General features: G+C 40.1%; 1 protein-coding gene across 2 annotated transcripts; it reads right to left on the bottom strand.

The window, feature by feature from the left end:
• Positions 1-2,912: 2,912 nt before the first annotated feature.
• Positions 2,913-10,893, bottom strand: RIT1 (Ras like without CAAX 1). Of its 2 annotated transcripts, none has more exons than XM_061185913.1 (6): positions 10,714-10,893; positions 10,095-10,239; positions 9,867-9,923; positions 7,105-7,178; positions 6,691-6,882; positions 2,913-5,619 (listed from the first exon to the last, which is right to left on the bottom strand). In XM_061185913.1, the coding sequence occupies exons 2-6, from the start codon at positions 10,195-10,197 to the stop codon at positions 5,389-5,391; spliced, it is 657 nt and encodes a 218-aa protein (XP_061041896.1). In that variant the 5' UTR covers positions 10,198-10,239; positions 10,714-10,893; the 3' UTR covers positions 2,913-5,388. The 2 variants fall into 2 exon arrangements, with proteins under 2 accessions (XP_061041896.1, XP_061041895.1); XM_061185912.1 differs by having other exon boundaries at positions 10,755-10,892.
• Positions 10,894-11,502: the final 609 nt, after the last annotated feature.

Below are 11,502 nucleotides of genomic sequence, written 5' to 3'. Positions count from 1 at the left end.
GGGTGGGACTTTGCAAGTTATTTCTGACTAAATTGTATGTGCATGCATGCCTTCCAGGCCAGCAGAGATTTTATGTCGATTGCACCGTATTTGAGTACATAGTTAGACTCACCTTCATATAAACCATAAGTTTCTCTGCCTCCACTCTCTCACCTACACACTCCTCTGCAAGGAAAATAAGAAGAGTATCTGGTGGGGGATATTTCTGGAGTTAAAGATTTTCTCCTGGCTCAGAGCAAACTGTAATAAACTCTAGTAATAACCAGCTCTGGGAAGGGCAGGAAATGACACATGTCCCCACCCCAGCAGCTTTTGTTCAAAAAACTGGGTGACTTCATGATATAATCATGTGTGCTGGGGAATGTACACACTGAACCAAAAGCTGCTCATCATGTTTTTTTCTTTTTTTTTAAAGCAAGGACTATCAGACAAAGCTAAAATATTTCAGTAATTTTGTCTCAAGGCCAACTCATATTTAAAAGTTGATTGGAGGGACTTCCCTGGTGGCGCAGTGGTTAAGAATCCACCTGCCAATGCAGGGGACGCGGGTTTGAGCCCTGGTCCGGGAAGATCCCACATGCCGCGGAGCAACTAAGCCCGTGCGCCACAACTACTGAGCCTGCGCTCTAGAGCCCGCGAGCCACAACTACTGAAGCCCGCGCGCCTAGAGCCTGTGCTCGGCAACAAGAGAAGCCACCGCAATGAGAAGCCCGCGCACTGCAACGAAGTGTAGCCCCCGCTCGCTGCAACGAAGACCCAATGCAGCCAAAAATAATTAATTAATTTTTTAAAAGTTGATATATATTTATATATATATATATATATATTTCAAAATATCCCAAACATTAAGACCTAACAACACTTTGTGCTATCCAATGGCTTCCTTCATAACAAGGTATGAATTTATATTTCTTGCCTGTCCCTACAGCCAAAGCCCTTGTTCCCTTACTCATGAACTACTAGAGCAGACTTCTTGTTGCTTACTTCCAGTTGCTCCCCATCCCCACACCATTCTACATAGAGCCACAACTTGCCACGTCTGTTAACTACAACTCATCACTGCTTTAAACAGTCCTCCAATGATCTACCAAGACACTTTGACATCATCAAGCTCAGTGATTCCTAATCCAAGAATGGCTGCATGGCTGCAATCAGAATCCTGGGAGGTTTTTGTTTTAATATAGATTCCCGGGTCCTATCAGAAATCTATGAAATCAAAATCTCCAGAGGTTAAAGTGAGAAAATGAGAAAAAACAAAACAGCTCTCTAGTTGTGATGAGCGGGCTTCTCATTGTGGTGGCTTCTCTTGTTGCAGAGCACGGGCTCTAGGCGCTGGCTGGCGGGCTCCAGAGCGCAGGCTCAGTAGTTGCGGCGCACGGGCTTAGTTGCTCTGCGGCACATGGGATCTTCCTGGACCAGGGCTCGAACCCGTGTCCCCTGCACTGGCAGGTGGATTCTTTTTTTTTTTTTTTTGGCAGGAGGATTCTTAACCACTGCGCCACCAGGGAAGTCCCTAAGCCATCTTTTAAAGCCAAGTGTTTGTCAAAGTTAACAAGGACTCTTAAAAATAAGACTTCAAATTTGTCTCACCCCTCTCAAGACTGACTTTGGAAAAAGTGCAACACTGCCAATTATTTGTCAATGGCGTACTAAACTCGTATAAGCAATTTTTTTTTTTAAAGAAAATAAGCAATACATACGGGGAATGAGGAATTTCAGAAATTACATCTCTGATCTTATCTCTTCATTATTCTATTCAGGTCAAATTCAATCTCTCCTCAATTTTGCCTCCTCTCCCATGCACTCTTGAAGAGTCGGCTCCACTGATCTGCCCGAGCTATGTTAATTCCTTCCTTCTTTGAATCCTTGTAACACTCTGACTTTGAAGCACCTCATTTGTTACTTTAAGATTGATCTCCAGTTGTTTTGTATATGCAAATTTAATCCAGAGCAGGGATATTTTACAGCCCTCTGAATCCCTCACAGCTCTTAAAGCAAACAATGCTTAGTGCACATAAGTGTCCATAAATACTTTGACTGTAATTCCACTGTCTATCCTAACAGAGGTTACATTAGAACATGGAATGCTCCTCTTCCATTACCCATTTTAATAGTGGACACACTGACAGTTACTGACCTACTCAATAAATGTTAAATCATGAGGACACAAAAATATATTCCCTTAATGTCCAAACTAAGTCCTCTCTACCAACACTGATGCCCATTTAGAGTAGTGGAGATAAAAGCAACGACCTTCACATAAAAAATTATTCCTCATTCTCTCACATTTAGTTTACATACTTGAAACAACTTTAGTTAACCCTTGATCAGGTGGGCAAACGCACTACCACTTTCAACATGTTTTTCCCGTCTGCCCACCAAAGAGGTAGGCTCTTTTTTTAAAATTTTGCCTTGTCCCTTCGCCTCTCCCCAGAGATGCTGGGGTATCAGTGGGGTCTCTCCGGCACCTGCCCTGGAAGCAGCAGTTCACTCTGCGACCTAAGTCCTCCAATGGCATGGCCAAATACCAAGTGTCATCCATCTGCTGGCTCCAGGACAGTGGGCAGTGCTTTAGGGTCAGGAATCAGAGCCAGGTGGTGCCTAGTGCCAGGACCCCAGCTCACTGTCACATGGGGGAGACTCTTCCACAGTTGGACGGCAGCACCTCCACCTCCCACCCACCCCTTGACCTAGGCAAGCACTGAGGTAATCTCTGGACAAAGGGGCATTCCGTGGCATGCTCCCGAGCACTTGACACAGGTGTTCTATATACGGTGGGCACTCAAATTTTTTTGAATCAATATTTTCCAGAATATAAAATCTCAAGGTACTAAGTTTTTTCTTAAAATGACCCTTGTGTAACGATTCCAGACATTTCTACCCATACATAGGTAAGTAAAGGAAAGGCCCAATAAGTTGTTTAAAAGTTTTGTATTGTGTCATACAAACTGTCATCATATACAAGTGCATAAGTGAAAAACTTTTCTCTCCCCTCTCCTCCCCAAACATTACAGTAGACCAATTCTTGCTAATATATCACAAAGTTAAAACATATATCTCTTTTGGAATTCTAAACAGTTAATTCTAGACACCAGCTTCCAAATTTTGTAACTTACCAATCTGGTATGGACATGAACAGTTCCAGTGCTTTTCAACTTGTCCCTGAATTTTTCTCTCCTCAAAGTTCCAGGCAGTAATTGATTTTAATGCCCTCAAATTAGATAAAGCTGACTATTTAGAGCTTATAAATTATTTACACTATACAATCACTAAGAATAGAGCTATGGCTTACACATATTATACCCCTCAAACTATTTAGCACCATGAATAGAATTCTCAATACTAATTGATGGGCTAAGTAACCCAATGATCAAATATATGACAGTGATAGTCTTAAAAACACCCACTTGTTATTTTTCTTATATACATTACAAACTCCCTCCTGTCTTATAGATATAATTACATAGCTGTCAACTTCTTGCTTGATGCTAATAACAATTCCCTAGGTTATTAGTAATGAGAAGCTAAGGCATTAAACCTAACAGGCTCTAAGCTAGTTTAAACGTGGTGAAATACTGTTAAAATAGAATTGCACTGTACTTCTTTTCTAACGTCACACTTCTCCAAAGTGCTATGGTTCCTGTAAGATTTTTGTCCTGCATAGATTCAAATTCTGCATCTTTCAGTTTTGGATGGCTTGAGTACCATAAACCATGATTTATTTGGTAGCAAAAACATTTCAGGAGTTTCAAAAGGGATCACTACTCAGCTAAAAAAGTTACAACCATCACTTTCCTTTAAACCTAGAACACATACCATTGATTGGAAGGAAAAATACAACAACCCTGTCCTGACTGTAATAAAAACGGAAAACAGTGAATTGAGCTGTGCACTTTTTAAGAGATGCTACACAAAGTCATGTTCTTAGAGTTTAAAGTGGTCACAAACACTGCTTCAGTGACATTTACTGTTCAACATATGCTACATTACTCTTAGCACTTTTGTGCTTAATCTCCACACATAACAAGTTCAGGTATCAAAATAATCCTGATTCTAAAAGAAAGAACTCACCACCAATATTTAAAGCTGATTCTTCCCAAGAAGATAGTATAGTTTCTCAACTATGCAGTTATCAAAGTGGTACTGTCTTAGGCTAAGCTTTGTCAAGGCTCAGGCAAAACCCTGAGGTGAACTTAGCAAGGTCCTTGTAAAGAAATCTTCAATGAGAAACTCAACATATGGGAATTTTAAAGCTTCAAGACTGGCTCATTACACAGAAATGCCACAGGCTTTCTTAGAACACTGAGTCTAGTGATTGTCTATGTCAAGGAGGCACAAATACAATTTTACTAACTCCTGATGTCTCTTCTGTATGGAAAATGCAGTCAGTCTGACGAAGGGCCTAAAAAACATTCTGCCAGGCCTAGCTCTTCTAGAGAGCACAGGGAAGCTAAGGGAAAGCACTAGGAAGCAATTAATGTAAATGTATTGGTGTGTGCATCTCTGGGGAAAAAATAAACCTGTACAAGGCAATGGCTGTCCCAACCAAGGACTTAGATTAAACAACAGTTTAGTAACCCAGTAATGGTTCCCAAAATGTTTACCTTTGAAGGTAAAGAAGGGCAAAACCCTGAAAGGAAGAGTAAAATAACCCTGTAGGAGAAAGCTTCATGATATTTTATATGTTTCTGTTTGCTCTCATCCATCCCAGTGCATTTGGGTCAAATGTGTACTTCTTAGAAAAGACAGGCTCCTCTGAGGAGCACTGTTCTGATCCTAACTTTTTCTAGCCAAGCTCCTGCAAAAACATACAGCCTGATTTCCCCAATCTCATCACTCCATAATCTGCAACAGGAGTCAGTTCCACAGCTATTTGCTGAACTTCAGCACCGATCTCTTTAGAACTGATTTCCCGATGATTTTTGTTCTGTCTCCAGGAAGCACAGCATGAACAGAAAAGACTGAAGTCCTTCCCTGGGACAGTCCCAGGAAATTGCAGTTGAAAGAGAATGCAGAATAGTGCATGGCAAAAAATTCCTCTTGTGAGCTTAGTCAAACACGTATGGTATGCGTATTCCCCCGGGTATAAAAAATTTACATTAATTAATATCAGCAACAGAACCCAAAACATTGGTAAATCAAATTCTAATGTGACAATTTAAAAGTAGACAGTGCTCCACTGGTTTAATAAAACCAGAATTAGCTAAGAAACAATATTTTAAATACCACATCATTGAAAACTCCTAGTGGGCATGTCCCCTTCATCAGTTATTTTTAAAATAACGGTCATAACAGGAGAAATTACAAGCACCATGCTCACTAATGCAGGTTACTGGACTGCTCTGATTAAGCACTGCAGTTCACAGAAAAACATTTCACATCTTCCCTTCAAGTTACTGAATCTTTCTTCTTCCGGAACGGTGATTTTAGCCTCTTCCATACACTGTTTTTGGGTTTAGATTTTTTCTCCATGGCCAGTACTGCCTCCTTTTCTTTCCTACGTATCTCCCGTACAAGGGCATGGAATACATCGTCAATGTAGTAGCGGTATGCAGCAGATGTCTCAAAAAAGGGGCAGCTGAATTCTCGGGCCAAAGCCAATCCTTCTTCCTTGGTGACCTTTAAAAATGTAAACATGAGAAAATTTATAGTGGTTAACAGCGGAAAAGAATCACAACTGCCCCAAAAAGTGAAGGGGTTACCTTAACAGAAAGAGAGCACCTCAACTCTGGAAAGGTCCAAGCAGAGCAGAGTGATATTTGTAATGTTGGGAGGCTGGATTACATGACTTCTAATTCCTTCTGCTTTCAAATTGTGTGATTCTATTTCTAGTCTATTTTAAAGATAACTTTTTGGAACAGGGAATAGTTATAGATATCAAATATACAATCTTAATTTTCTTCATACTTTTCATTTCAAGAATGTAAATCACAAGGCAAAGAGAGGTATATTTAAACTACAATACTGAAAACCATAAGGAACCTGAAATCAATATATCCAATTATGGATATTCCATAATTTCTCCTACTTTTGGACATTTAGACTTATTCTCATTTTTTGCTACCATAAATAGACTGGCAATGAACATTTCATATATAAATCCCTGAATAAATTATTTCAAACAGGAATTAACTGAGAAGCATTATGAATTTAACTACTGTCAAACTACTTCTAAAAAGTTTGTACCATTCGTTGCTTTCACTGGTAGTGATAAATGTGCCCCTTTCACCACTCCTTCAACTCTATACCAAACAGCAAAATTTTAAATATTGTTGCTAACTTGAAGGGTATCATTTATTCTAAAATCCTCTACAATTTCTCTTATTCTCCCTTTCCACGGCTCATAATCCTCACCATCAGGGAGTATACCTTGAAGCCTAAGTTTCTCTTTTTGCAACATAAAGAGATTTACTTCTGAGGTTTTAGAAAATGAAAATCCCATGATCCTTCACTTAATGTGTATTCTATTTGTCATCTGATTATTATCCTGTGGATTTTGTCCTGTAAACTGATTCCTAAAATCCAGATTTTACCCAAAATAAGAGCACATTAGTAGATATAGGGAAGTTTTCCAGGCTAGGGAGAAGCTAATTTAAAATTTTCTTTTTAAGGCAAAGAAATTTATAAACAGAGAAACACAAATGACTAATCCCACAAGACTACACATAGCATTTTCTAGTCTATCCTCACCTGTCTTAGCTGCTTTAGGTCAGACTTGTTTCCCACAAGAACCACAGGGGTATCATCAGTACGTCGAACTCGATAAATAAGCTGTTTAAACTCCCGAACTTCATGGAAACTTCGACGATCGGTGATAGAATAACAGATGATAAACCCTTCTCCTGCCCTCATATACTGATCCCGCATGGCTGTAAACTCTGCCTAGAGGGAAACAAGGATTATTAGTGTATTGATGCAACCTGGAACTATATACACTTTAGCTATTTATTTCAGATTAAAGAGAGATGTTGGTTACCTGCTATCCTGAGTCAGAGTGCATGAAAAATTAAAAGAGATGAACTAATGATCTTCTCTGCATAAGTCTTCCCCTCCCCTTTACTAGCACAAAAAGGCCTTTACTCATAGCATTTTGGGATTTAATACCTGTCCAGCCGTATCCAAAATGTCCAGATTGGCAGGCTCATCATCAATACGGATCCGGATTTTATAAGCATCTTCTACAGAAGGGAAGAAAAGTGGTACTATAAACCCATAAATGCAGGAATATGTAACCTTATTTTGAAATTCATCTTATGGAGAAGTAGATTACACATTTAAGTGCCCAAATGTTCTCAGGAAGCTCCTAATTCCATTGAGATATGTAAATTGGGTCTTCAACTGATTTCTTTTTTCCCACATAAACCATGACATAAGTTTATTCATAGCTAAAGCTTATTAGACTTCACCTACAATTCTAAAAGAGTTGAGAGATTGTCTTTTTGAAAAATGTTAGGCCAGAAAAGTAACTTTACCATTTACTAAATAGTTATTAGACGCCAGGCATTACACTAAGTGATTTATATATGTTAGCTCATTCAACAGTGACAATAATTCAGTGAGGTAGGTATTATTACCTCCATTTTACAGGTAAAGAAAATTAAACTCTAAAACATTAAATGTATTCCCCATGTTACAAAGTTCATTAATGATATAGCCAGAATTGAATCCAAGGGCTGCTTGACTCAAAAGCCTTATGTACTTAACCATATGCTATAGTTCTCCTCATTTTTAATATTATAGGAAAAGCAAAAACCAGAGTTTACTATTTTCTAAAGAATCCATATTGTCATAATTTCTCCTTTATGAGAGCACATTTCTTTATGTATTCTTACGGTAACCTTGGAAAATACAGCAAAGTAAAAAAGAAGAGAAAAACCTCACTCAGTATTTCCATCATTCAAACAATTGCTGCTTACATCCTTACGTATTTCCTTCAAACATTTTTTCTTGAACCCCTGCTTCTGACTCTTCCTCAAAAATGAAGAGCGTACTAAATCAATGATTCTCAAACTACAGGTCACGCATGATCCGTTAGTATTTGCGAATTGTGGATGAATTTAATGGGTTGGGACCAGCATTAAAATAAACAAGCAGAAATCTAAAACGAAAGAGGAAATACAAGAGTGCACCACACTTAGTGAGGTAAATATAGTTTCATGATATTTTAATTACATATACATATGTGCAAACATATACTTATATGTGTACTGGTTACAATATAAAGTTTTTCTTCTTAGAGTTAGCAGCCAAAGTCTGAAACAAAACTGCACTAAACTGTAAACTCAATGACAGCAGACCCCATATCTTTTTGCTCATTACTGTACCCCCAGGGCCTAACACAGTGCTTGGCACATAACAGGAACTCAAGAGATGAAAGTATTTGTTGTTGAAATCAGATAATATTGTCAGAAAAGCAGTTGACTGGGGAAAAAAAAATCAACTGATTAAAAAAAGTAACTTTTCAGGGGACAAGGATATGGGTTTTACTTTATTATTTTTTTAAATTTTATTAAAAAAAATTTTTTTTATTTTGGCCACGCCATGCGGCTTGTGGGATCTTAGTTCCCTGACCAGGGACTGAACCCAGGCCCCTGGCAGTGAGAGCACTGAGTCCTAACCACTGGACCACCAGGGAATTCCCAGGTTTTACTTTGAAGAAAGGAAAAGATACTTCTTTTTTTTTTTGGCCACGCTGCATGGCATGTGGGATCTTAGTTCCCTGACCAGAGATTGAACCCGTGCCCCCTGCAGTGGAAGCACAGCGTCTTAACCACTGGACCACCAGGGAAGTCCCAGGAAAAGATATTTCTGTAGTTCTAAGTAAATTATCCTAGGCCCTAAATTAATTTTTTTCCTAGAATTCCCACCATAGTGTGAATTCCTGAACAACGTTCTAAATTTAATATAGTACATGAAAAAATAAGAACTGTTTCTATTTTCCCCAAGCCACAGAAGCATCTACTATATAAAATGACCACATCCAAAGATGGATTAGCACAGAACACTCACTGGCTCTGTGGAAAAAAGAGCAGCAGAGGACTGACCCAATGGAAATCCTTCCTAGAGACCCAGGATCATGACAAAGTGTCACATCCTGAAAATACAAGTAATATGGCAGGTATTCTGTGCCCTCCTCTATCCCCATCACCATTTTTCTTCTATCCTGGGCTATAACTCCTAAAAATCAAACCTGCCTCCTTATGGTTCAGGAATGATCGTAACATTCTTAGTGTTTACATAGAACAGCAGTTTTAAAAAAAAAGGCAAAACAAAATTACTTTTTACTCTCTAACACTGTTTTACTAACAATAGAGCATTAAGGATTAGAAAAGACATGAAGAAAGACCTTGCTATGTAATGAACTTGAGGTATAAGGAAGTAAATGAAAGGCTTCTAGTGGAACAAGTCCAGGCTCTGCATGTCTGGGTTGTAAGAGTTCAGCAGGCTGGCTCTACTTGTTTTTCTGCTTCCTTCTGTGGAAGTTCAAACCAGCTGACTCATAGTTACAGAGTCAGTCTCAAGTCAGACCCTTAGAAAAAATAATAGCAAAAGGCTTCGTTAAGTGGCCTTAAAATTTTTCCCTTAACCTGGCAATACAATATACCAACCATAAAAATATAACAAAGAAAGTGTCCCACTAATGCTCAATAAAAGACAGACTAAGATGGCTGATATACATATACAGTTAAGCTAGGAAAAAAAAAATCCATTTGCTTACCAACTGCTATGATATTCTTATTAAATAAATCTGAATTAGACACCAAAAAAAGCTCAAAATATAAATGGTTTAAAATTGTTTGAAAAAATTGACACCAAGACACTTTTATGAGGTTTATTTGGAAAACCGAAGTGATAATCTGACTTACCAATGGTGGGATCATGATCTTCTGGAAACCGGTGGCTGATGAACTGCATGGTCATGGCTTTAAACCAAGAAAGGAAAGTTAAAATCCACACAAAGGTCACCCACAGAAAGAACTGTAAGTATCAATATTGCATAATAGCCAGTCTCCCAGTTGGTTTGGGTGGAGGGCATTTGTTATAAGAATTTTTCATTCTAACTTCTTTTAAAATGGAAGAAAAACATCACCTACCGCTTTTCCCTACACCGCCGGCACCCAGCATCACTAGTTTGTATTCCCGTGACAGCCCTGCAGGGCTGCTACAGCTACCAACTGGGCGAGTTCCAGAATCCATTGTCCTCTTGGAGAATCCTGGGCTGCCCCGAGGAAAAGGCACCTGGAAAGAAAAGAAGAAAACACTTCAACCAGGATGGAGACACCGTGACGACAGTCCTAGAGCCAGTGCCCTACCTTCCCATACTCTGACCTATTACTCCTGCTCCCTTTCTGGCGGCCCTAAGAAACCCTACATCCTCACCTTCCCTCCGGGACAGCTCACGCCTATGAAACATCACAGGTTTTCCGAATTATTACACTTTCCAGGAAGAATAAAGAGACAAAGAAATTTTGCATTTCTTTTCAAACTGGGGCACCGGCACAGCACGAAGGAGCCCAGTGAGAAAGATGAGGTTTGGGGACCAAAGGAACACCGCCCCTTAGGCCGCAGGGGTCCTCTCACACCAGCGGTACCCGGAGGTTCCGCCCCCTCCCCATTCCCCTCGACAGCTCCCCTCCCCCAGCTGCATCTCCGGCAGCCATCAGGCCCCCCACCCTTCCGTTTCACGAGCCAACCCACTCCTGCTGCTCGTACCCGTCGGGACTTGAAGGCGTCGGCCGGGTTTGATCACTCACCTCGCCCTCCTCACTCGCTCCTCACTCGCGCAAAGATGGCACTGACCTGTGACCCCTCCCGTAGCCGGGAAAGATGGCGCCACCAGCGCCCGCGTCTCGGCGGGAGGGGCGGAGCTGCCCCGTGACGCCCGCAACTGGCCCCGCCCCCCCGGGGAGGGCCATCTCCCCTGCAGGTCCTCAAAGCCCGTTCCGCGACTCACCGCTAAGGGCCTTGGGAGAGTACCATACTCAGGACATGCCCACAAACAAAGGCGTTAAAACAATTATTAACACAAAAGTCAAATAAGTATGTGATAAGCGACACACAAGGGGCCGCTAGAATAACAACTTACCCAATACTGTTGAAGAGTAAAAAAAAAAATTTGACCAAATGAATGTGGAAACAGGAAACGGGAACCCACCAAATCCTCCCAAAAAACAGGACCAAGATCAAGTTTAAGGCTTAACAGCAGAAAAAGCAAATATCCCCAAAGGGACAAGGACAATGACTTGGGCTCTTAAAAACAGAATCAGGTCTCAAAGATAACGTTCTAGTTAGACTAATCAGATTTCTGCACATATTTTAAACAAATATAAACGAAAGATATTTAAAAATTAGGGTTTTTTGGTTTTAACAAATGTATTGATACTACCCCCCGGCAGGAAATGATAATTCAAGAGTTTCCAGGGGTCCTTAAATTAAATACAGCAATAAATGAAGGCACTATCAACTATATTCACCTCTAGGTAGCACACATAAATACTAGAA

This window comes from Eubalaena glacialis, chromosome 3 (genome assembly GCF_028564815.1).
Source record: "Eubalaena glacialis isolate mEubGla1 chromosome 3, mEubGla1.1.hap2.+ XY, whole genome shotgun sequence".
NCBI classification, from domain to species: domain Eukaryota; kingdom Metazoa; phylum Chordata; class Mammalia; order Artiodactyla; family Balaenidae; genus Eubalaena; species Eubalaena glacialis.
Note: the sequence above shows the minus strand (reverse complement) of the source record. Positions and strands in the feature narration are given on the sequence as shown.

Bases quoted from the DNA above. Each gene is read 5' to 3' on its own strand.
- RIT1 (XM_061185913.1), bottom strand. From the start codon at position 10,197: ATGGATTCTGGAACTCGCCCAGTTGGTAGCTGTAGCAGCCCTGCAGGG. The intron at 9,924-10,094 runs GTAGGTGATGTT...CTTGGTTTAAAG, and splicing joins CGGCGGTGTAGGGAAAAGCG to CCATGACCATGCAGTTCATC. The intron at 7,179-9,866 runs GTAAGTCAGATT...TCCCTTCTGTAG, and splicing joins AGATCATGATCCCACCATTG to AAGATGCTTATAAAATCCGG.